At 34.5% G+C, this 27,603-nt stretch overlaps 1 protein-coding gene across 6 annotated transcripts in view; it reads right to left on the bottom strand.

Moving 5' to 3' along the window:
- The window catches only part of TOPAZ1 (testis and ovary specific TOPAZ 1), a 78,302-nt gene that overhangs the window by 32,423 nt on the left and 18,276 nt on the right, over positions 1-27,603 (bottom strand). For all 6 annotated transcript variants that reach the window (XM_058556130.1, XM_058556094.1, XM_058556113.1 and 3 more), the window contains 8 exons: positions 23,309-23,373; positions 21,406-21,542; positions 19,622-19,707; positions 18,769-18,894; positions 17,191-17,254; positions 5,570-5,721; positions 5,274-5,366; positions 3,717-3,832 (listed from right to left, as the gene is read on the bottom strand). In XM_058556130.1, the coding sequence (XP_058412113.1) occupies positions 3,717-3,832; positions 5,274-5,366; positions 5,570-5,721; positions 17,191-17,254; positions 18,769-18,894; positions 19,622-19,707; positions 21,406-21,542; positions 23,309-23,373 (839 nt within the window). The remainder of the gene's footprint in view (positions 1-3,716; positions 3,833-5,273; positions 5,367-5,569; positions 5,722-17,190; positions 17,255-18,768; positions 18,895-19,621; positions 19,708-21,405; positions 21,543-23,308; positions 23,374-27,603) is intronic.

Here is a 27,603-nt window from a genome sequence, read left to right as displayed (position 1 = left end):
ATTCTCATTGCAAATCTTTTAGTATAGCTTTGACTCTTAGAACAAACAATAATGTTTCATATATCTCCCTAAATAAATAATTAAAACCAACTAGGATGTGGGGGAACTCGAAATATAATACAAAAAGTAACAAATAAACCTAAGTGGTCTACAAATAAATAACTATATTGAATGGGAGTGGGAAAAGAAAAGAACTAAGTAACTTAGGAAACAGTATTTTGGCTGAATACCGTAAGGCCAAAGAAAAAAACACCTTTATACTATTACCATACTGGACAAATTTTTTCCACAGGGGTATGGGTTAGCAGTTCTGAAACTACTTTATGTGGGTAATAGGATTGAATAAATGAGTTAACATATTGTAGATAGTGAGAGTCAGGTTTCTCACTGTCAGAGAAAGAACTTAAGAAAAAGAGAAGGCTAAAATGAACCTGTGGTGTTCAATTAGAATCAAGCTATCAGTATGAACTCGTGTATTTTTTTGTGTGTGAGGAAGACCAGCCCTGAGCTAACATCCGATGCCAATCCTCCTCTTTTTTGTTGAGGAAGACCGGCCCTGGGCTAACATCCGCGCCCATCTTCTTCTACTTTATATGGGATGCCACCACAGCATGGCTTAACAAGCAGTGCGTCGGTGTGCGCCCGGGATCTGAACCGGTGAACCCTGGGCCGCTGCAGCGGAGCGCACGCACTTAACCGCTTGCGCCACCGGGCCGGCCCCTCATGTATTTCTAATATACATACAAATAGAGAAATAAATATATTTTTGTGTATTTGTGTTTTGTATACATATATACATATATTTCTTATATATATATTGTATTTATATATTTTCATATACATATATAATACATATATTTCCTAGCCCTGTCCACTGAGAAGACCTGGCTGTAATGACACTCTAGCAGCAATGAACACATTCAGATCTTGATTTTTAGATACCATTCTCCTATAAAAGAAACCAGAGCTCCTTGGAGAAGTGGTTGTTGCCAATGTTGTGGCAGAGAAAACAGAAGATGAGACTTAAACAACTTTGTGGCTCCAAAAAATAAGAAAATGGTAGAAAAATGAAGAGAACATGATGAAAGGATATAGAAACCAACCTGAAGGAATTCCCAAAGGTCAAATCTGGAACAATTTGAGCAAAAAAATGAATAATGGTAGTATCAGATTATATATAAGCCATAGAATAAAATAAATACCCATGAGTTCATACTGATATAAATAATTAAGTAAATGGAGGAGAAGGGACAGCTCTTCTCTACTGAAGAATTCCAATTAATAAATGTAGAAGAAATGGAGAAAATACAAAATCACCATTTGGCAAATACCATAGTAGTAATTTGCAGGAAAGATCCACTGAAGAACACTAAAATTAACAAATGAAGGTTTGAGGAGAAACAGGATAATGCATAATGCTAAACTCTCTTCCCCAAGATATTTGTTAATTACAAAGGGATAAACAGTAACTTTACAGTGTAGAAACCTGGCAGATAACATTTTTAACTAAGTGATCAAGATTAACTTAACCAGTAATAAGATATACTGACACCATGTACCCCCTACTACCATGCACTGAGATCTGTAGTTAGTTAATAGATTCGTTCAAAAGCTAATTTCCTGGTTTTGATAACTGCACTATTATTATGTAGGATCTTAATATGAAAGGAAGCTAGATGAAGGGTACATGGGAAATCTCTATACTAATTTTTGCAACATTTCTATAAATTTAAATTATTTCAAAAATTTCAAAATAAAAATTTTTTTGTCATTAAATGTATGTTAACAAATTTCCTAGATTATAGACATACCTAAATTCTCACTGATGTCCTGAATATAAATATCAGAATTCTTTGTTGCAGCTTTATCTACTGAAAGTAAAAGCCTTTCAAACGAACTAAAAACTACCTAATTAAAACCTATAATCAAAATCAAAGTATGAGTGTCCACTGAAACTCATTTCCCTAGTCCAGAAAAGGGTAATTACTTCAAAGAGTATCAGGAAAATTCAAATATAAAATAATAAATACTGAATTTTTTTTCTTTTTGCCTTGAGGCCAGGTCCACATACTCAACCACAATCCACACCCTTTAGTTACCCAGTTATTTTCCTATTCTCTCCTTCATCATAGGTCACCAATATTAATACCTCTTAAAAAATACTAGATAATTGTTTTGAAGCAGGAGCATAGGCAGGTGCAGAATGTATAAGGATACAATTTTCAAAATCAGGGGCTGTAAAATGAGCTGTAAAAATATTTGTGTGATTATGTGACTTTGAAAATTTGAAAACGAAGGCTGGTTTGTTCCAGAGTCTTCCTATGCCAAGAGATCCTTTTCCCAGTCATTGCATGAAGGGTGGAATTGTGCAGCTATCCTGGGCACAAGGGCATGCTGCTCTGGCAGGAGACTAACATCTGCTACCCATTTGAGCTCTCTGCTATAGCTGCCACTGCCCAAAATGTGAAGTTTTTAGCATATGGCTCAGGGGAAGAAGGACTTCATGTTTGGAAGAAAATATCAACTCACCCTACTTATAAATGGATTATATCCCAGAACTCTATGCTAGACAAATTGCATTTTTCTCAAAGAAATTTATTTCCTAGGTAGTCCCAACAATGTTAATTTAAACAGTGTCATAGTTTTCACAGACAACATAAATATTATTAATTATCAATAGTTAAAGAAATGAAAAGAATCACAGAACTCGAAGAACTGAAATGCATCTTCAATGCTGGTGCTTGGAGGGAAGTAGAATTACTTAGTAGAATTACTGCAATTCCCTAACTGTGCGCCATTCATCCAGGGCACTAGAGCAAACTCACAGGACCCCACAGGCTGTTTTAAATTTTCAAGCAGCTTCTGATAGACACTGTCGAACTACTACTAACTTGTTTGGATCTAACTAGTTAATAAATGGGACTGTTAACGTATTTCTTTTGGCCTGCAGACACTGTGAACCAGCAAAGTTTGGAAACCTCTGTATTAGAGGATAACGAGAAATGAGATAACAGCTGTGGAAGCTTTCTGAAGGAGCTTTCTGGGCATTCGCAAGGACTTTGGTGGTTGACACCATTTGCACTTTATCAAATCTGATTTCATTAAAAAGTTATGGTTCATTTAAATACTTATAATTTGTGTACTTTTCTCTATGTACGTAACAGTTGAATCAAATTTTTGTAAAACTCATGGCTTTCCCTTTTCTCAACACAGGTATACTATGGTACCACTCTTACAATTATCACAGGTTTTTAAAAAGAGGCCTTTGGAGGCCCACAAGCTGAACAGAGAAAGTGAGCAAGTGAGAGAACGAATGAAGGAGAGACATTAAATATTTGATCTAGCTAACATAACAAGAAGTGAATGAAAGAGAAAAAACAATTAGGTAATTTATATACGTATAAGAGAGTGCATTAAATGGAATTAAGTAAGTTGTGAAACAGAAGATAAGAGAGATTTCTTTTACATTTGATGCGCCAGGCATTGTGATGAAATCAGGCACCAAGAAAGATTTGGGGAGGCTGGCCAGGAGGGCTGGCTAGAGGGAGACTAACTAATGACAATGTGACTAGGACACAGCCAGAGATGGGAGAAGAGCTTATGGTGGGCAACTATCTTCCTGCCTGGACACATGAACAGGGATAAGTGCTTTGCCTCATCCTTTATAAGTCCCCACCAAACATTTATATAGCCTTAATTATACTGATTTTTCTTACCTGGATTTCATTTCCAGAACTACAGTTATTTCTTGTTTGGAAGCCTGTACTTGGTTTAAGAGCTTAACAATATAGTTCAAGTGTTCTGGGTCAAGCACCATCCCAGCTTCAACAAGCTGTAGAAGAAAAAAAAAAGGAGTCATTCTTAAAAATACATGAAACAGTTGAAAACCAATGTATGTGAAACTAAGAGACTGATGGAAGAAGTGAAACATGAAGACAAGCTGAATTAAAATTCATTTAAAAAATCTGAGGGGCTGGCCCCATGGTGTAGTGGTTAGGTCCGGCGTGTTCTGCTTTGGTAGCCTGGGTTCGTGGGTTCAGATCTTGGGCATGGACCTACACCACTCGTCAAGCCATGCTGTGGCGGTGACCCACATACAAAATAGAGGAAGACTGTCACAGATTTTGGTTTAGTGCTAATTTACCTCAAGCAAAAAAAAAAAAACCAAAAAAGAGGAAGATTGGCAACAGATGTTAGCTCATAGCTAATCTTCCTCACCAAAAAAAACATTGCTATTTTTAGCAATGTTTTCAGAGCATGCTGGATAAAACAAATAAATTACACTCATTTTCATGTCTTCTCTTAGTATACTAAGTTTCTCAAATTTGTTTATGCTGAAAAACAGACACACACACAAAACTGAAGCAGATTTTCTTCAAATATTTGAGAACCACAATAAGACATCCTACTTCAAGAATTTAAAGCTAAAATAAAAATAATAATTTTGAATTCAAAACTTGAACATTCTTCTTGTTCTCCAAGATATCTCAACCACTTATACACATCTTTTAGTATAGCACTGGTGTTTATACCTTATGCCTGTTTGTAAATTCCCTGAGAAGTATCAAACTGAGGTTTTCTACAACTACTATAGGGGATCAGTAATTTCTGATTCAAAACACTTCGAGGAAAGTAATTCTGTTAAGTTTTGTAATGTGGAACTAGAAGTATTCACTGAAATATTTGTTCATCTGCTAGAGTGGTTCCAGTGCTGCTTCCTAAAGAAAATGGGGGTGTTTTCCTGCTACTAGGCCTGTTCTGAAATGGATGTCTGGGTAGTACCAAATACTAGGAAGTATTCAACAAAAGCAAAAATTTTAATATATTTTTTAGAGAGCCATAAAAATTATTTTTTCTTTTTATTTAGTGCCAAATATAAAATTAATTTCTAGCCACCATATTTCTCCCCATGTACTTTCTTTGTTTTGGTCATGATTTTCTATTTACATATTGATTTGAATATTTATTTTTGTTATAAATGATCTCAAATCTTTTTGAAAAAGAGAATTTTCTTTAATCATCCTTAAGATGTAGAGATGAGGATAGTTCACGAACCAGAAAGAAGAGACCCGGAGCGCTTGGAATTATTTATTTAAGGGGAAGGGCTGTCAGTCACTGGAGTCTGTTTATAAACCCTGTTTCAGGAGAAAATAGAACACTTCTGAAAACAGAATTTTTTGGCATCAAGAATGTGGACAGTTTAAGAGTGCAAGTGGAAATAATTATTTTTCTTGGTTATTCACTATCAGAGAATAAAAGAGATAAAATCATACCTTGCAAAAGATATCAATTAAAACAGGTACGGCATTCCTTAACTTCATAGTTGCCACATGCTCAAATATCTTTAGCAATGTTTTCAGAGCAGGCTGGATAAAACAAAAAAATTACACTCATTTTCATATCTTCTTTTAGTATAGTAAGTTTCTCAAATTCGTTTATGCTGAAAAACACAAGTGTTCTCTAGAAAGCATTCAACAAACAGACATTTAACTGCTAATTATACAAATGAGAAATATAACAGAGAAATTAAATTAAAATATTAAAAAATATATATTTTCAGGTTACTTACCAACATTTTAACCATTACGCTGAGGTTCACTACCTGAAATACTTCTTTCAATAAACAATGTTTGAGTAAAGAATTTAAAAAGTCATTTAGCACTTGTAAATCAAAGTGTATACCCGGGGGAAACTTTCTGTAGTACTCCATAAACATGTTTACTGAAAATGAAAAAATATACATTAAAGTCATTTGCTGCTTTTAAGATATTCATCTTTCCTAAATTAGACCATTTTTCCATATTTAAAGATCGAGTAATAAATTCATTGTCTGGAAAGGTATATTTTCAATATCAGAAATATTTGATGAAAATAAATTAAAGCAAAAGTTAATGGCAATAACATTTGAAGTCAACCAGGGATGTTATGCATTGGGAGCAACTTATATGCTATCCACAAAAAATAGGTCCAAATTGCCTCATACATCACGGTCTCAATATGAACTCCTAGAGAGCTACACTCCCAGGAAGTCTTCAGGCAGTGGCCTGGTCATGTAAGAGAAACTATAATTTGGGGATGGATGCAGACTTTGACACATACCTGTTCTTCTTGTTTTAACCCCACCAACAGGTAAAGCTGGGGATACTTTTTATTTCAGTTTATGACTATGAACATTCTACTAAAAATTAAAACACTGATTAATTTCCTTTGATAAAGTAATTTCTTAATATCTATTCCAATTTCTTCATCTATTTTCTATACAGCACTTAAACCATTTCCAATTTTTCCCCATTAATTTTACTAAAATAATTTTAATTGAGATCACTTCATTGATTTTTTTCTCCATTCCAAAATTTCCCAGGTCAAAATCTATATACGTTAGCAGAAACTACATTAGTAAAACTTACTTTGGGTTTTATTTTTGTGTTAATTATTTCTGCAAAAAATACTTAATACTATCTGGATTACTTGGTGTTGCTTGGGAAAGTCAGTAGCTACTGATAACATTCAATAGCATAATAGAAAAATTAATATTGAAGTTATAATAACTTTTAACAACTTTAATAATACAGCATAATAATATTCAACTTAATCTAAAGCTTCTTTATATACTACAATAGTTTGTCCTGGGCACATACAGATAAATTTCTTCTGCTATTCACTTTGCATTATCCACATAGCTGCCTACATAAGAAGCAGATCAACTGATAACATAGGAAATTCAGCATCTGCTACTACAACTTATTAATAAAACTTGAACTGCAGATGTTTAAAAAAAGGCATAGTTGGAAAGAATTTACATTAGCTAGTGTTTAAGTAGTCTACTAACTGATATGCAACCGTTCTTTTTGTCATTAAGTACTTTTTAAATTTAAATTATTAAAATATTAATATAATTTCTCTTTTTAAAATGATCTCCGCTGGTTAAACTGTTGGGTGAAAAAGGTTTGAATATTTTAATAGCTTTTGACATGAACTGATACATTGTGTGTGTGTGTTTTTGCAGGGAAAGATTCGCCCTGAGCTAACATCTGTTGCCAATCTTCCTCTTTTTTTAAATGTTTTCCTCCCCAAAGCCCCAGAGCATGGTTGTATATCCTAGATGTAAGTCCTTCTAGTTCTCCTATGTGAGCCGCTGCCACAGCATGGCAACTGACTGACGGGTGGTGTGGTTCCACGACTGGGAAATGAACCCAGGCCGCCAAAGCAGTAAGCACTGAACATTAACCACTAGGCCATCAGGGCTGGCTCTGGTTTATTTTTTTCAAATTTTTTTATTGCGGTCGAATACACATAACATAAAATTTACCATCTTAATTAGTTTTAAGTGTACAATTCAGTGATATTAAATACACTCATAATGTTGTCCATCCATCTCCATAACTCTCTTCATCTTGTAAAAGTGAAACTCTATATCCATTAAACAATAACTCCCCACAGTTATTGTTTATCCCTTCCCCCAGCCCCCAGCAACCACCATTCTACTTTCTGTCTCTATGATTTTGACTACTCTAAGCAACCTCATATAAGTGGAATAATACAGTATTTGTATTTTTGTAATTGGCTTATTTCACTTAGCATAATGTCTTCAAGGTTCATCGATGTGTTAGCCTATGTCAGAATTTTCTTCCTTTTTTAAGGCTAATATTCTATTGTATGTATATACCACATTTTCTTTATCCATTCACCTGTTGATAGACACTTGGGTTGCTTCACATTTTTGCTATTGTGAATAATCCTGCTATGAACATAGGTGTACAAATATCTTTCAAGACTCTGCTGTCAAGTCTTTTGAATGTATACCCAGAAGTATTGCTGGATCATATGGTAATTCTATTTTTAATTTCTTGAGGAACTGCCATATGGTTTTTCACAGTGTCTGTACCATTTTACATTCTCACCAACAGTGCACAAGGATTCCAGTTTCTCCACATCCTCACTAACACTTGTTTTCTTTTCTTCAATAGTAGCCATCCTAATGGGTGTGAGGTGGTGTCTCATTATAGTTTTGATTTGCATTTCCCTAAAGGTTAGTGATGCTGAGCATCTTTTTATATGCTTATTGGCCATTTGTATATCTTCTTTGGAGAAATGTCTATTCAAGTTCTTTGCCTATTTTTGAATCAGGTTGTCTTTTTGTTGTTATATTTTAGGAGTTCTCTATGTACTCTGGATTTTAATCCTTTATCAGATATATGATTTGCAAATATTTTCTCCCATTCTGTGGGTTGCTGTTTTACTCTGATGATACTGTTTTTTGCTGCACTAACTTCAAAAATTTTCATCAAGTCCAATTTGCCTATTTTTTTCTTTTGTTGTCTGTGTCTTTGGTGTCAAATCCAAGAAATCATTGTCAAACCAATGTTGTGAAGCTTTTGTCCTTATGTTTTCTTCTAAGAGTTTTATTGTTGTAGGTCTTACATTAAGGTCTTTGATCCATTTTGAATTAATTTTTGTATATAGTGTTAGGTAAGGGCCCAATTTTATCCTTTTGTATGTAGATATCCAGTTTTCCCAGCACCATTTGTTGAAGAAACTATCCTTTCCCCATTGAGTGGTCTTGGTACCCTTGTCAAAAATCATTTGACCATATATGTGAGGGTTTATTACTGGGTTTTATATTCTATTACATTGGCTTATATGTCTGTCTTTGTGCCAGTACCACACTCTTTTTGATTACTGTGGCTTTGTAGTAAGTTTTCAAGTTAGGAAGTATGAGTTCTCCAGTTTTCTTCTTTTTCAAGACTGTTCTGGGATCCCTTGGAATACTATACGAATTTTAAGATGGGTTTTTCTATTTCTGCAAAAAATGTCATTGGGATTTTGATAGAAATTGCATTGAATCTGTAGATAGCTTTGGGTAGTACTGATATTTTAACGATAGTAAGTCTTCCAATCCATGAATGTGGAATGTTTCCATTAATTTATGCCTTCTTTAATTTCTTTCAGCAATGTTTTGTAGACTTCACTATAAAAGTCTTTCACCTCCTTGGTTAAATTAATTCCTAAGTATTTTATATTTTTTTGATGCTATTGTAAATGGAATTGTTTTTGTAATCTCCCTTTCAGATTGTTTATTGTCAGGGTATAGAAATGCAACTGATTTTTGGATGTTGAATTGTATCCTGCTACTTGGCTGAATTCATTTATTCTAACAGTTTTCTTGTTAGGGTTTTCTACATATAAGATCATATCATCTGCAAACAGAGATAATTTTACCCCTTCCTTTTTAAAATGGGTGTGTTTTACTTCTTTGCTTTGCTTAACTGCTCTGACTAGAACTTCCAGTTCTATATTGAATAGAAGTGGTGAGAGTAGGCATCCTTGCCTTGTTCATGATTTTAGAGAAAAAACTTTCAGTCTTTCACCATTGAGTATGATGTCTGCTGTGGGTTTTTCATATTTGGCTTTTATTATGTTGAGGTAGTTTCCTTTTATTCCTAGTTTTTTGAGTGTTTTTATCATCAGAGGGTGTTGAATTTTGTCAAATGCTTTTTCTGCATTGAGATGATCATGTGGGTTTTCTCCTTCATTCTGTTAACATGGTGTATTACTTCGATTGATTTTTGTATGTTGAACCATCTTTGCATTCCAAGAATAAATCCCACTTGGTCATGGTGTATAATCCTTTCAATATGCTGCTGAATTTGGTTTGCTATTATTTTGTTGAGAATTTTCATAAGGGATATTTATCTGTTTTTTCTTTTCTTGTAGTGTCTTTGTCTGGCTTTGGTACCAGGGTAATGGTAGCCTCAACCTCATAGAATTAGTTAGCAAGCATTTCCTCCTCTTCAACTTTTTGGAAAAGTTTGAGAAGGACTGGTAAATGTTTGTGGAACTCACCAGTGAAGCCATTGAGTGCAGTGCTTTTCTTTGTAAGATTTTTTATTACTGATTCAATCTCCTTACTAGTTATAGGTCTATTCAAATTTTCTATTTCTTCATTATTTAGTCATGGTAGGTTTTGTGTTTCTAGGAATTTGTCCATTTCATCTAGGATATCCAATTTGGTGTACAATTACTCATAGTACTCTCTTATAATCATTTTTATTTCTGGAGAATCATATTAATGTTCCCACTCTCATTTTTTATTTTAGTAATTTGAATCTTCTGTTTTTTTCTTAGTCCAACTATCTTAAGGTTTGTTAATTTTGTTGGTCTTTTTGGAGAAACAACTTTTGGTTTCATTGATTTTTCTCACTGTTTTTCTATTCTCTATTTTGTTTTTCTCTGCTCTAATCTTTATCATTTCCTTCTTTCTGCTAGCATTGGGTTTAGTTTGTTTTTCTTTCTCTAGTTTCTTAAGTGGTAAAGTTAGGTTGTTGATTTGAGACCTTTCCTGTTTTGTAATGTGAGCCTTTCTAGTTATAAATTTCCCTCTTAGCACTGCTTTCACTGCATCCCATAAATTTTGGTATGTTGTGCTTCATTTTCATTTGTCTCCAAGATTTTCTAACTTCCCTTGTGATTTCTTCTTTGATCCACTGGTTGTTTAAAAGCATGTTGTTCAATTTCCACAGTTTGCAAATTTTCCAGTTTTCCTTCTGATATTGATTTCTAATTTTATCTTGTTGTGGTCAGAGAAAATATTTTGTATGATACCCATCTTTTAAAATCTGTTGAGACTTAATTTGTGGCCTAATATGGGAAAATGTCCCATGTGCTCTTAAGAAGAATGTCTATGCAGCTGTTGGGTAGAGTGTTCTGCATACGTCTGTTAGATCTAGTTGATATACTGTATTAAGTCCTCTATTTCTTCACTTATCTTCTATCTGGTTGTTCTATCCATTATTGTGAGTGGGAAATTGAAGTCTCCAACTATTATTGTAGAACCATCTATTTCTCTTTTCACTTCTGTCAGTTTTTGCTTTATATATTTTGACAGTCTCTCATTAGGTGTGTAAATGTTTATAGTTATTATATCTTTTTGCTGTATTGAACCTTTTATTACTGTACAGTGCCCTTCTTTGTTTCTTGCAACTGTTTTTGATTTAGTCTATTTTGTCTGATATTGGTATAGCCACCCCTACTCTCTTTTGGTTACTATTTGTATAGAATATCTTTTCCCATTCTTTCATTTTCAATCATTTGTTTCTTTGGATCTAAAGTGAATATCTATAGACAGCATATAGTTGGATCATGTGTTTTTATCCATTCTGCCAATCTGTTTTTTGATTGGAGATTTAATCCATTTACTTTAAAAGTAATTACTGATAAGGAACGACTTAATTCTGTCATTTGCTATTTGTTTTCTATATGTCTTATAGCTTTTATGTCCCTCATTTCCTGTATGTCTTCTTTTGCATTTACTTGATTTTTTGTAGTGAAAGTTTAAATTCCTTTTTCATTTCCTTTTGCGTATCTTCTATAGCTATTTTCTTTGAGGTTACTATGGGGAATTACATTTAACATCCTCAAGTCATAACACTCTAATTTGAATTTATGCCAGCTTAATTTCAATAATATACAAAAACTCTGCTCCTTTACAACTCCATCCTCATCTCTTTCAGTTGTTGATGTCACAAAATTACATTTTTGTGTATTGTATGCCCCAAAACATTAACTAATAGTTCTTTGAAATGCATTTAGTCTCTTAAATTATGTAGAAAAGAGGATTTGGAGTTACCAACCAAATTTACAATAACACTTGTTTTTACACTAATAATTTTTTCCTTTAAATGTATTAGTCTCTTAAATCGTAGAAAACAAAAAGTACAATTACAAACCATTGTTACAATAATACTAACTTTTATAACTTCCCATGTATTTACCTTTATTGAGATTCTTATTTCTCCATATGACCTTGAGTTACTCTCTAGTGTCACTTCATTTCACTATGCAGGCCTTCCCTGATCATTTCTTGCAGGGCAGGTCTAGTGGAAATGATCTCTTGGCTTTTGTTTAACTGGAATGTCTTAATTTCTCCCTCATTTATGAAGGACAGTTTTGGTAGATATAGGCTTCTTGGTTGACAGATATTTTTAGCACTTTGAATATATTAGCCCACTGCCTTCTGGCCTCCAAAGTTTCTGATGAGAAATCTGCTTATAATCTTATTGAGGATCCCTTGTACGTGCTTGTTTGTTTTTCTCTTGCTGCTTTCAAGATTCTCTCTTTGTCTTTTGAAAGTCTGATTATAACGTGTCTTGGTGTGGGTCTCTTTGAGTTCATTTCACTTGAAGTTTGATGAGCTTCTTGGATATTTATATTTATGACTTTCATCAAATTTGGGAAGTTTTCAGCCATTATTTGTTGAAATATTCTCTCTGCTCCTTTTTCTTCCCCTTCTGGGAGTCCCACAACGTGTATATTGCTCTGTTTAATGGTGTTCCATAGGTCCCTTAGGCTGTGTTCACTTTTCTTTAATGTTTCTTCTTTCTGTTCTTCAGATGTGATAATTGCCATTTTTCTATCTTCAAGTTTACTGATTCTTTTGCCTGCTCAAATCTGCCTTTGAATCTCTCTAGAGAATTTTTCATTTCAATTACTGTACTTTTCAGTTCCAGAATTTTTTTTGTTTCTTTTTAGGTGTTCTATCTCTTTGCTGATACTTCCATCTTGTTCTTTATATTATTTTCTTGACTTTCTCCACATCTTCCTTAGTTCTTTAAGCATCTTTAAGACAGTTGTTGTTTTAAAGTCATTGTCTAATATATCTGCCATGAGGTCTTTTACAGGGATAATTTCTATTATTTATTTTTTCCTTTGAATGGGCCACATTCTTCTTGTTTCTTTGCATACCTCGTGACTTTTTGTTGAAAGTGAGCATTTGAATCTAATAATGTGGTAACTATGGAGCTCAGATTCTCTCCCTTCCTCAGGGTTTGCTGGTTTATGTTATTGTTTTTATTTACTGCTTTTGTTTTTTTGAGTGTTGTAGTCTATCTCTGGGGGGAGGATCAGCCTGAAGTGTAAACTGAAGGTCTTCTCAGGTCTTTTCCCAGCCTTTCCCAGGCCATGTGTGGTCACTTTTTAATTGTCTCTTTATACACAGTTGTTTTTGAATGTCCTAGTCTCTAATGTCTGGCACCCAAAAAGGGAAAAAGAAAAATGAAGGGGAGGGCAAAAAGGGCACTAGTCCTTTAAATCCTCTGGAAGTCACTTCAGCAGGAGGGAGAGGGGCTTGCAACAATAGGGGGAAGTTCAACAACAATGGCTGCCCACCTCTTTGCACTTCGGCAATCAGAATCAGCAATCAGAGCATAGATCCCTGATATTTGGAGGACAGGACCCTTTTTGCTCACCTTGACTCCCACAAGTTGTGTGCAAGCTGCTCAGGAAGTCATGCACAGCTGCTTGCCCCTTGGCTGGTGGGGGATGGGTAGTTGCTACTGTGCTAAGAGCTGTAATCGACTGAAATTAACCACAATTTATGTTTCAAGTCTTCCCCTGGAAGTTGCAAGCCTTCAATAGACTCCAGAGTTCCAAAATAGTTGTACTAGACAGATTCTGCCAGTGCGATTGTTGTCTAGGAGGGGAGACAGATTCCTGGTGCTTCTACTCTGCCATCTTCCTGCACTGCTTTTTATCTATATTTATTTATTTATTTATTTATTTATTTTTGAGGAAGATTATCCCTGAGCTAACATCTGTTGCCAATCCTCCTCTTTTTTGCCGAGGAAGATCAGCCCTGGCCTAACATCTGTGCCCATCTTTCTCTACTTTATACGGGACGCTGCCACAGCATGGCTTGCTAAGCAGTGCTTAGGTCTGTGCCCAGGATCTGAACCTGCAAACCCCAGGCCGCCAAAGTGGAGCATGTGAACTTAACTGCTACGCCACCGGGCCAGCCCCTCTACACTGCTTTTTAAAAGGGCTTTGTCAATTCATAATGCCACTTCAATAACTTACCAGATTGGGTACTTTTACTACTTTATTTGATTAGGTGCATACAATTCTGGTGAACCAGTAATGCTGGATTTTCTTTTCCAGATCTGTTTCTAATTCTCACAAGAAGAAATAATATTCATGTCTTTGTAAATAGCTGATTGAAGTTTTGTTATTCTTAAAAATTGGAATATGTTGTGTATATCACCAAGGGTAAACCTAAATATTTGAAGCTAATAGCTTTCTTCCGTTTAAATTTATACGATCATATTTATATCTTTTGTGCTTCCTTTGATTATTTTAAACCCCAGAAATCATCACGTTTCAAAAAAATCTGATAGAAAACTGAATTCTTTCTACTAAATTGCTAATATATGATATTAATTCATTTTGACATAAGCTAAGCAGTAGTAGGTTTCCAAATATTTTTAGTCAAAACTTCTGGAAAGAGAATTTTTATGTGAAAATTCAAATATAAAATGAATAAAAGAGGACCTATGGTTCTACTCCTAGCTATATACCCAAAATAATTGAAAGTAGGGACTCAAACAGATACTTGTACACCAATATTCATAGCAGTATTATTCACAATTGCCAAAAGGTGGAAACAACCCAAGTGTTCATCAACAGGTGAATGAATAAACAATATGGTAAATATATAGAATGGAATATTATTCAGCATAAAAAGGAATGAAATTTTGATACATGAATGAACCTTGCAAACATTATGCTAAGTGAAATAAGCAAGACATAAAAGGCCAAATGACTGTATGATTCCACTTACATGATATACCTAGAATAGGCAAATTCATAGAAACAGAAAATGGAGTAGTGTTTATGATAAGCTGGGGGAAGGGGTAAATTATTATTTAATGGATACAGAGTTTCTGTTTGGGATGATGAGAAACTTCTTGAAACAATGGGAATGGCTACACAACACTGTGAATGCACTTAATGCCACTGAATTGTACACTTAAAAGATGGTTAAAATGGTCGATTTTATCTTAGGCATATTTTATCTCACACACACATACACAAAAGTCAAAGACTATGGAAATGTTCCACATTAAAGAAGGGTAAGGAGACATGACAACTAAATGTAGTACCTGATCCTGAACTGGAGGGAAAAATGATATAAATGACCTTATTGGGTTAATTGACAAAATTTGAATACAAATGTAGATTAGACAAAAGTATTGTACTCATGTTAAATTTCTTGATGATGATAAATGTACCATGGTTATATAGAAGGTATAGAAGGATATGGTATTTTTAGGAAATATACACTGAAATATTTAGGAGTTGAAGGCCATGATGTATGTAGCTTACCTTTGAATGGTTCAGGGAAAAAAATGTGTGTGTGTGCATGTGTGTAAAGACAAGCCACACACATGCACAGACACACATGTATGGAGACAGGGAGATAGGGAGAGAGAATGAGTGTATACAATAAAGTAAGAATATATGGGTATTCTTTGTATTATTTTTATTTTTGCAACTTTTTGTAAATTTGAAATTATTTCTAAATAAAAATTTTAAAAAGCTTCTGGAAAGAGAATTTTATGTGTAAATTCAAATATAACACAAATAAAAGAGGACCTAAGAATAAATTGGGGGATGGAGAGCCCCACTCACTCAGTACCTCCCCTTGTGCACCAGGGTGGTCCCTGAGACCTCTCTGTAGAGCTGAGCAGTTAGATCTATACCTTACACCAGTGTTATTCACAGTTTCTTTCTGAGTTGCTATCCACTTACCCTAACATCATTCATTAAACCAGTGTTCCTTTCCTAAACCCGATGGTCTTTCTAAACACTAAACCTCTTTATACATACATAATATTGAGTCTTTTCTGAGCTATTTATTCTGTTCCACTGATCTAAGTTTCCATTTTCACACCAAACATAATTTCCACAGGTTCTTCCCAACTTCCTACATTCTTCATTACAGAGCTTTATTTTTGTTTTCTGTATTTGTTATTTATTTATTTATTTATTTTGTGAGGACGGTTAGCCCTGAGCTAACATCCGATGCCAATCTTCCTCTTTTTGATGAGGAGATTGGCCCTGGGCTAACATCCATGCCCGTCTTCCTCTATTTTATATGGGACGCTGCCACAACACGGCTTGACAAGTGGTGCATCAGTGAGGGCCTGGGATCCGAACCTGCAAACCCCGGGCTGCCAAAGCGGAGTGTGCGCACTTAACCCACTATGCCACTGGGCCAGCCCCAGGTATTTGTTGTTTTAAAACTAAATTCAGATGTTTCTCCTGTTACCACACTGGATGTTTACACAATCAGAACTGCATTTTTGGGAGTTTTGCATTTTTTCCACATCATCCTCTTTTCTTCCACATCTCATGTTATGGAATTATTTCTGGAGTATAAATGTTCACCTACAACTACCCATATGCAGCTTCTCCTCCTTGGCTATCACAACCCCTCAGGTGACGAGTGTATTTCCTATATAGGCTCCTATTACTTCTACCTTAACTACCTCCTCCTTGTCATAGTTAATAGATTAAGTCCAGACTAGCAGTTCCCTCAGATGCTTTCTCTAATCCTTAGGGAGATGATATCATCAGCAAAACAAATAATAAACATGTTGCAGATTTCATTTTTAGCCAAATGAGATCTCAAGCAGATGAATATGAAGCTAAAGTGCTCTATTACCAACATACAATGTGGCTTTGGTAGCTGTGTCAGGGTGACAAATATAAATAAAGCTTGGTCCCTTCCTCTTGGGATTCATGATGTAGTGGGGGATATGGGGGCAGAGAATGGGATGAGGCTGTGGAGTCAGATAAGGGTCTAATAGAGGAGGTAATCCTATTTCCTATCACTAAGACTTGAAAGATGAATAGGTCTTTGCAACGGGGAAGGGGGATGGAAAAAAGGCATCTCCAGGAGAGAGAGCAGTGGCAGCAATGTCACTGATATTATAACACAGCCTGGACTCTTTAGGGAACTGCACAGAACTCAGTATGGATGGTACAGCTACAAGGGGTAAGTGTAAAAAGAGAAGCATGAAGAAATAGGGAAGATCCAGTTTCTGAAAGGTCCCTTCAGAAAGATTTTAAGCCCATTAACAATATCCCTTTTTCTGTCTTAACCTGTAAATAAAATTTCTACATCATGAAAGTGTTAGTATGTAAGGGAATATAGTGTTAGATGGATTATAGTTTTTTTATTAACCAAAATGCCACACTTATTTTTAATCCTTTCTAAGACCAACAAAGCCACTCTAAGGCATTCAGTTTTCATACTTAAAGTACTGAGTTTACTTTCAAACTATAAGACACAATAGCACATTGTTTGAAACACTCACATTAATGATTTATAGTAATCATTCCATTGTCTCATACCTGCACGTTGTAGCAAAGACAGTTCGCTGATACTTATATATTTCTTAAGCACATCCATGCAAACCTGCAAAAGTCAGAAAAATGTAAAATTACCTGTTAATATTTCATAAAAACCAAACAAATTTCAATCCTATCTTTTTGCTTATTCCAATTTTTTAAAGTGAACTTAATGCTTAAAAACTTAACAACTTAAAACTTAAAGTTGATATTAGGTTAACTCACAGATGTGAAATGCAAGCTATGTCAAAGAAATAAGGAAACAGAGTCAAGATCAGTAAGCAATTGGGGAAGGGAGGAAATGCTTGAATATTATAATTAAAAACAACTTATTTAAGTCATTTAAAAAATAACCATTTATTGGTGCAGGGATAAACACATTGACCAATGGATTAGAACAGAGAGCCTAGAAACAGACTCACTCATACACAATCAGCTGATTTATGACATAGTGACACTGCAGTGCCATGGGGAAAGGATGGTCTTTTTAATTGGTGTTGGGTCACCTGGGGATCTACATGGGAAAAAATATGTATCTTGACCTTCTCACATCATAAACAAAAATCAATTCTAGATGGTTTAAAGTACTAAATGCAAAAGACAAAACAACAAAACTCTTAAAGGAAAAACATAAGAAAACATCTTCATGATCTTGGGAAAGATTGCTTCAATAGGATGCAAAAGTTAATGCCACAAAAGCAAAATTCGACAAAATTGGACTATATAAAAATTAAGAAATTTTGTTTAACAAAAGACAGCTTTAAGAGGGTGAAAAGGTAACTTGTAAAGTTGTAAAAGGCATTTGCAATACGCGTATCCAACAAAGAACTTGTATTCAGAATAAAGAATTCTTCAAATGGATAAGAAAAAGACAATATCATAGAATATAGTCAAAATATTTAGATATTTCCAAAAAAGGGATATCTAAATGTCCAATAATGATTTTGCAAAATGCTCAGTTTCATCAATAATCAGGGAAGGCATCACTCCTCACGCACCAGAATGGCTAAAATTAAAACGCTGATAATACCAAGAGCTAGTGAGGATAAGAAGCAACTAGAACTCTCTGACATTGCTGGTGAGAGTGTAATTTGGTAAACCACTTTGGAAATCTGTTTGGCAGTACCTACTAAAGTTGAACATCTGCAGACCCTATGACCCAGCAATTCTAGTTTTAAGGATAACCCACCAGAATGTGTACATATGTTCACCAAAAGACATGCAGAACACTGATAACATCACTATTATAATTACCAAATTTAGAAGCACCAAAATGCCCATCAAAAGTAATATTTGTCAACAAAATAAATTTTGATATACTCACACAATGGAATATTCAATATTATACAGCAATGAGAAAGAACCGTCTACAATTAAGTAAAAAAAAAAGATGAATCTCAAAAATGTTGAGAAAAGAAGCCAGAAACAAAAGAATATAGATTGTATGATTTCATTTATGTAAAGCATAAAACCAGGAAAAGCTCATCTATGCTATTAGGAGTCACTGGAAATATAAATTAAAATGTATGACTGAGGTGGTTATTAAAACAATCTCTACTTCAAAGACTTTACATATTTTACCTTTTCATTCCCTTGCTCAGGCACATGAGCAAACTTGCACTGTGATCGTTCACAGCCTCGTAATGTATTAAAATGAAATTTGCAATATTTATGGGGTATCATCAACCCTAGGGGCTTCTGGAACACCTAGAAAATTAGAAAAATTCCCTTTCTGTGTTAATTATAAAACACTATAATCAAGTGACAAAGTATTTGAAGCAACCAGAAATATTATATACCCCCAACAGTATCAAGATAAATTGCTTGCTGACTTGATAAAAACCAAAACTCCAAACAATTTATATTTTTAAAAATAATTAAAACAATTTAAAGTGATTTGTCTGAATTTTTGCAATTTCCTTTAGTGTAAAATATTCCATCAAAGTTACTACTGTTTTACTTTACATGTTTTTAAAAGCTTATACATTCCCTACTCCTCCTCACACACCTGCCTTTTTTGCTTTTACAAAAAGTTAGTTCTATTATAATATGCATCATAATTCAGATGCATTTATTAGAACCAAAGTTTCTCTTAGCTTTTCTGATTAACAGAAAAAGGCAAATGACAGACTCAAAGCTTTTTATAACAAACTTTTCCTATAAACTGCTTTATATCACTAGCTTTCTCTTTCATCATAGGGAACTATTCACCCTGTATTTTCTGTTTTGGATACCTCCCCCTCTTCTGCTTTCAACCTGTTATTTGTGAAAATCCTCTGAATCACTACTCATTTCCTGCCTCTTACCACCAACCCCCATTCAAAATCTGCATAATGTCTTGAACTGCTTAAAAAATGATAGGGAAATACAACCAGAAAGCCCCAAAGTATGTGCTTTATAAGATTATTAATATATTTTTAAATGGTGAACTTACCCCTACGTTTTTTTCCCTCTTAAATATTTCACAAGTTTCAGGATTCTGCAGCTTTAGGAGAGAATGTTTCCCTGGAAATCTGAAATCTAGAGACAATTATGACGTTACACCAATATGTTACAGCTTATTCCCTTCATGACAATGAGAAAGATGACCACTACTAACTGCTTTAAAGTTTCACTTTGGACTATTCATGCTCAATTCACAGACTGTGCTGCATGGTGTGTTCCTGTGAAATACAGAATGATTTACATCTCGGGAGCTCATTAAGTATTTCTAGACTGGCATTTAAATTTTTAAATTCATTATAGGCTGAAGATGTTTTCTTATAAGCCTTACATAGCAGCACCGAGCACGGCATTCAAATGACTGTAAGTTAAACAGACAAATACTACACACAATAAAGCTTTCTGAGGGAAGAAAACTACTGACAAACCCAGGTGCTACAGACTGAACTGTGTCTTCCCTTAAATTCACAGTTGAAGCCCTAACCCCTAGTGTGACTTTATTTGGAGAAAGGGCCTTTTACAGAAGTAATTAAGGCTAAAGAGGGTGAGGCCCTCATCTGATAGAAATAGTGTCCTTTAAGAAGAGACACCATAGAGCTTGCTCTCTCTCTCTCTCTCCATGCAAATGCACCAAGGAAAGGCCATGTGAGGACTTAGCAAGAAGGCAGCCATCTATAAGACAGGAAAAGAGCCAGAAACTGAACCCTGAACCCTGATCTTGGACTTCTACCCTCTAGAACCATGTGAAATAAATTTATGTTGTTTAAGCCACCCTGTCTGTGGTATTTTGTTTTGGCATCCCAAGCTGACTAATATACCAGGCACCATACACCTTAATGTTGGTTTTCTTTTTTTTTTTTTTTGGTGAGGAAGATTTGCCCTGAGCTAACATCCATTGCCAATCTTCCTGTTTTTTTTTGCTTGAGAAAGATCAGCCTAAGCTAACATCTACAGCAATCTTCCTCTACTTTGCATGTGGGATGCCTCCACAGCATGTCCAATGAGTGGAGTAGGTCTGCGCCAGGGATCTGAACCCAAGAACCTGGGCTACCAAAATGGAACACGCAGAACTTGAACCACTTGGCCACGGGGCCGGCCCCAATGCTGGTTTTTAAAAATGGGAATTAGGAGATTCAAAAATGGTTTTCTCTCAAGATAAAGTACTAAAAATTTTTATTTTAAATAATTTCATTTTTTACTTTGGCAGCATCCACATATAATTTAGAACAAGCTGAAGTTTTTGCTGCATAGCTTTGCAGTAATTTTCATTATGAAAACTGCAAGGTTTTTAAAGATAAAACACGTGATCATCACGGGCTTGCTGCTATAGTACACACCACCAGGTGGCATGAAGTCAGTAATGGGAAGGTACAGCAGAGTTAGGTGTGAGCTACACAAAGGGATTTTATTGTTTCTAAATTTATTCTTCAATCTAGCTTATTTTGTTCAAAGAATTATGAATTATCAAAAAAACTGACACAAATTCTAAAATACATTCTAAAATACTCAACTGAAATATAAATATTTTAGGTATAACCTGTAATTTACCTTTACTACCACTATCACATAAATACAGATATTTCAGAAATTGTTCCATCAAAAGTACTAAGTAAAGGTATACAAACCTTCTAATTTGAACATATTCTATGCTTGTTTTGATTTTTTTTTTTTTTTTACCTTTTTTGTTTTTGGTGGAAAAATCTCCTATATAGTGTCTATACTATCACAGGCCAACAGAATTTTATTAAGAATAATAAAAAATGGTAAGAATAGTACCATTCATCCAGGGCTTTAGTAGTGTGTCTTCTTGAGCACTTAGATTCAAAGGCGGCACTGATAGGCACAGAGGTTTTGGGTCCGGAGCTGCTAACTGACATTCACCAACCACAATCTCTGCATTTTTAGAATCTTTGCTGTGTGAACAGAACAACCAAAATCAGAATTTAAATTTATTCTAAAAACATTAAAGTCATGAGAATCAAATAAGTAGAAACATAACCTAATGTATGTATATACTATATGCTATGCTGTATACTATTATCATACTATGATTCTTCAGTATTTTCAATAGGTTGTTCCTGCCTTCTTAAATAGAAACCAATACATGTTAAATGGCTGGGGTAGGGGTAGGAGTGAGGTGGTGGGGTTACAACCAGAGCAAAATATTTTTGATCATGCCAGATGAAAGGTTTGAGGAGGAACTGAGCTAGCGTTCTAATCCAGAAAAGATCATCTAATTATTCTATTGATAGTGCAATGAAATAAATTAATTATAAATTCTTCTTTAGGACAAGTATATAGAATAAATTTACACATGTACTTGAGAGCTTCCTTTGGAAAGAAGGATAAATAAAATGTACTCTTCTAGGTTGCTGATTTAAACAGCTTTGATTACATTCTAATATGTGAGATCCTATATAACCAATTCTAGAAAAATTTAATCTGGAGGTCACTTATCTGGAAAAATAAATAACTTAAGCAAGGGGGAGGGTGGGAAGTAACTCAGAGCTGACTAATACATATAAATGAATTTACTTTTTAGGAGAAAGATCACTCAGATACTATAATATTTTACCTTAAAAACAATTCTAATAAGGTTTTTCAGCTGGGGTTCCCTGGGTCAGAGAAGAGTAAAAATAGTAAGAAGAGGGTCCCACATTTATAACAGTTGAAACTTGGTAGCACTGATGAAGTTTAAAAATTACACACAAAATAAGGATATTCACTTCTCTCTCCAACTTAGGACATCACTGATATGTGCAATCAGCATAACCTCCCTCCAAATAAAACAAAACAAAAGCAGTAACATAAAACAAACAAATAGCAATTATGGAATATTATAGATGGAACAGATTATCTAGTAAAATTCTTTTATTTTTAATTGGTTGACTGAAGCCCAGGGTAATAGAATGACTTGCCCAATGTCAAACTCCTGGTCATTATGATAGAGCCAAGGTGAAGATACAACTCTGTATACTGCAATGACACTAAGCTGTCCTGCAACTCTAAGTTTGGTATTTGTATATGTTCTAGTGAGTGTACTGTAATTCTCACTAGTAATCACTTCAGCCATCTAAGATACCTGCAAACTGCAATGTTCATCTGATTTCAGCCATTCTTACCTTCATAAAAGTCATGTACACATTCTTTTTTCTTTTATCACTGTTTCTTATTCCTTCCTCAAAAAATATTTTAATGGCTTAAAAAACTTAGTGACAGGGGCCGGCCTGGTGGTGGAGTGGTTAAGCGCGCACGCTCCACCGTGGCGGCCCAGGGTTTGGATCCCAGGTGTGCACCGACGCACCACTTGTCAAGCAATGCTGCGGCGGTGTCCCATATAAAGTGGAGGAAGATGGGCATGGATGTTAGCCCAGGGCCAGTCTTCCTCCAGCAAAAAGAAGAGGATTGGTGACAGGTGTTAGCTCAGGGCTAATCTTCCTCACACACACACAAAAAAAACAAAAGTTAGTGACAGCTTTAAGGTAACTTATAATATCCCTGATATCTGCATATACCTGACACATTAATTAAATAATATTCATGTATGGCTTACCACATAATAGCCCAGGCACATACAGCAGAGAATGAAAAACATACTCAAGATACAAATTATATGAATGACACATACAATTATATGAATGACTATTTTAAAGTTACATAATTAAAAATTGTTACAGACCTTTTGCAAACTTCATAAATATTTTCTTTTTCTTCTGTAATAGTCACTTTGTCTGAAAATGCACACTGTGAAGAAAATATGGTTAAAAAATACAAGTGAGTATCTCTGTATTTCATATTAAGCTATGAGGCATACCAGATTTATTAGAATGTATAAGATGTTAATTAAACAACTAGCTTATGGCTAACCTGGAAAACAATTCTACTCTACATTATTTAAAATATTGAATATTGACTTAAAATTTTCTACTGTTGCTTAAGAGAAAAACTAATCAATACATTTTCTCACTTTTTGATATCACTTTTAATTATACAAGCCAATGTTTCAAATTATTATGGACAATTAAAGTTACGTTTCTTTTCATTCAAAAAAAAAGCTTTGAGTGGTTCTTATTTTTAGGTGGTATTTATGAACATAAATTTATTTCTCATTAGAAATATTATATGTACGTATTTAAAACATTGCTATACTTAAAACATTTCACAATTAGTGTTTTGGGAGTTGTGATTTTCCAATTACGAAAAAGCTATACATGCTCAAATATTAAACTTTTGACAAAACAGGCACCAACAAAAGAAACCCCAAATGACACATCACTTGAGCAGTCAGAGATAACCACTTAACATTTTACTCTGTATATTTCTAGTCTTTTTTATTTATTTTATTTTATTATTTAAAACACTTTTTCCACATATGTCTTATATGGCTAATTCTTCATTTTAATTGATTATGAGACCAAAATCATTCCACAGTGCTCTAAAATGCTGAAAAGAAATCATTTGAGGGGGCAGAAGAACAGAAATTAGAAGTCAAATTCTCCTTTTATTCCAAAAGAAGGTTTCAAATATTATGTAATTTTCATTTAAATTATTTAGAGTCTCTGAGCTATTAGTTAAACTCTCTCTCAACAAACTGGTTAATATAGTACTGAATAAATGATGCAAGCTATGGATGAGTGATCGACTATTAGTTCTGATAGTATTTATTTTTCTTTAATATAGTTACACAAATCTTTAAATTGGCTGTCTGGATTAATCAATACGGAAAAAATTATAAACATATATCTGTTTTTTGTATATACTGTTGGGATTTAATTTTTTGATATCAAGTGACAACAGAAAGTTGCCAAAAGAATATTTGACTTTTCAAAAAATAATATTTTGCCATGTTCAGGTTATCTCACTAATTGGCCTGATGTATTCAGAATTAAAAAGCTAATCTGTTAGGGCAGCTTTAGTATGCTGCACCTTATAGTAGCAGCGCCAGAGTTCAAACATGGACTTGGGACCCAATATTTCTGAAAATAGTACATGGATTAAAGAAATTTTTTTCCAGGTACAACCTCCAATTTCTCTGCCTTATCCATCACAGCTAAAAAATCATAACATGGAATAATAATGGGATGAAATTTACAAAAATAAAGTACTGTTTTGATGTGGCCAAAAAAAAAAAACACTTTTTCCATGGGGGCTGGCCCGGTGGCGCAAGTGGTTAAGTACGTGCGCTCCGCTGTGGCAGCCTAGGGTTCGCCGGTTCAGATCCCAGGCGCACACCGACGCACCGCTTGGCAAGCCATGCTGTGGCAGCATCCCACATAAAGTAGAGGAAGATGCGCACGGATGTTAGCCCAGGGCCAGTCTTCCTCAACAAAAAAAAAAAAAAAAAAAGAGGAGGATTGGCAGATGTTAGCTCAGGGCTGATCTTCCTCACAAAAAAAAAAAACCAACTTTTCCCAGTTTCATTGAGAAATAATTGACACACATCACTGTATAAGTTTAGAGTACACACTATGATGGCTTGATTTACATATATTATGAAATGATTACCATACTAGGTTCAGCTAACATCCATCATCTCATACAGATACAATGAAAAGAAAAGAAAAACAATTTTCTCCTCGTGATGAGAACTCTTAGGATTAACAACTAGTCTTTTTTTGTGTGTGTGTGAGGAAGATTGGCCCTGAGCTAACATCGGTGCCAATATTCCTCTGTTTTTTGTATGTGGGATGGTGCCACAGCATGGCTTGATGAGCAGTGTGTAGGTCCATGCCCAGGATCCCAACCCATGAACCCCAGGCCGCCAGAGTGAAGCACATGAACTTAACCACTACGTCACCAGGCTGGCCCCTCAACTCGCCTTTTATAAAGTAAATAACCATATTTTACAATAATGGTACACACTGTATATACTATTAGAACTCTTAGGAAGAAAACCACAAAAATCAACTAAGAAACATGAAACGTTAACAAATAAAAAGATATACCATGTTCTTGCAGGAGAATGTTAAAGATAAAGATGTTAATTCCCACTAAATTAATTTATACATTTTAAAGACTACAATGTGAGTTTAAAGCAGTCTTAGAAGAATATAAGAATAGCTAAAAATATTTTAAATACAATACATCTTAGTAATTTTTGAAGCAAGCCTTCCTTACTATTTTTATTTTTCAAATAATTGTCAGTGTAGTATTCGTACAGGACCTGAGCAATCAATGAAACAAAAAAGAAGTAAAGGAATAATAGCTCCATACATAAAAATTTGAAAATATTAAAGATGGCATTTGAAATTTGTGAGGAAATAATTCAATAAATGGTAGTAGAACAACAGGCTAGTCAATTGGATTGAAAATAAGCTTGGTACCAACTCACCATATGCCAAAATACTTTTTAGGTTCATTAAAGATTTAAATGTAAAAAATAAATATCAAAAGTAGCAAAAATAAAATAAAAGTGAGTATTTATATAATTTGGAGGGTGAAGAAAGCCTATGTATGGCAGAAACTATGAATTATAGTATCAACAAGTTTGAATACAAACATTTTAAATGTTTTCATATGCCAAGAGAATACAAAGAACACAAAAGCCATCTGTCAAAACTAAAAAAGAAAGGTTACATTATTTCTACATTTTTTGTCCCAAAATAAATTTCAGATTTAGGTTGATAAAAAAATTTAAACATAGTAACACCAAGAAAACAGTGGCATAGTAGTTAAGTTCACGCACTCTGCTTTGGCAGCCCAGGGTTCCCAGGTTAGGATCCCGGGTGTGGACCTACACACCCTCATCAAGCCATGCTGAGGTGGTGTCCCACATACAAAATAGAGGAAGAATGGCACAGGTGTTAGCTTAGGGTCAATCTTCCTCATCAAAAAAAAAAAAAGGAAACCCCCAAATCTGCTTATAAACTTGGTCTAAATCTCTAGCTGACCCCTGAACTATACCTACGTAAGGCAGACTCCAAACAGCCTAGCTAAGACTAAAAGAACTGAACAAAGATTTCCACTGCTTGCTACTGCAGGGGAGTACTGTGGAGGCTGAGTTCACCCAAGTTAAAACCTAAGCATGCAATTACCATATAGCCCAGCAATTGCATACCAGGGCATTTATCTCAGAGAAATTAAAAATTAGGTTCATGCAAAAACTTGTACACGAATGTTTATAGCACGTTTATTTGTAATAGCTTCAAACTGGAAACAATGCCGATGTTTTTCAACGAACGAATAGCTAAATAAACTGTGGTAACCCATACCATGAAGTATTGCTAAGCAATAAAAATGAACTAACTATTGATACGTGCAGCAAACTTGATGAATATCCAGAAGAGTATGCTGGGGGAAAAAAACCAATCTGAAGAGGTTACATACTGTGTGTTTCCATTTATATAACATTCTTGAAATGACAAAATTATACAAATGGAGAAGAGACTAGTGGTTGTCAAGGGTTAAGGAGGGATAAGGGGTAGGAGGAAAGGAAGTAGGCATGGCTACAAAGGGGCAACATGAGGGATCTTTGTGACGATGGAAATGTTCTGTATCTATTCTGTATTAATGCTAATATTCTGGTTGTGATATTGTATGATAGTTTTGCAATGTTACCATTGGGGGAAACTAGGTAAAGGGTACATGAGCTCTCTCTATATTTCTTACACCTGCATGTGAATCTATAATTATCTCAAAATTAAAAGAAACGTGGGATGCTGCTAAAGCAGTATTTACGGATAAATTTATAGCACTAAATGAGTCTTAGAAAAATAATGAATGTTTCAAGTCAATGACCTCAGCTACAACCTTAAGAAACTACAATTAAAAGCCAATTAAATACAAAGTAAGCAGAAAAAAGGAGAAAATAATGATCAGAGCAGAAATCAGTGACATAGAAAACAACAAAGCAAGAGAGAAAAATAATCAATAAAATCCAAAGCCAGTTCTTTTGGAATAGTAATACTCTTAATAATCTTCTAGCCCCCTCCCGTGAATCTACATTTATTTCAATATACCAAAATTACAGAGATG

Source organism: Diceros bicornis, chromosome 2 (assembly GCF_020826845.1).
Source record: "Diceros bicornis minor isolate mBicDic1 chromosome 2, mDicBic1.mat.cur, whole genome shotgun sequence".
NCBI lineage: Eukaryota > Metazoa > Chordata > Mammalia > Perissodactyla > Rhinocerotidae > Diceros > Diceros bicornis.
Note: the sequence above shows the minus strand (reverse complement) of the source record. Positions and strands in the feature narration are given on the sequence as shown.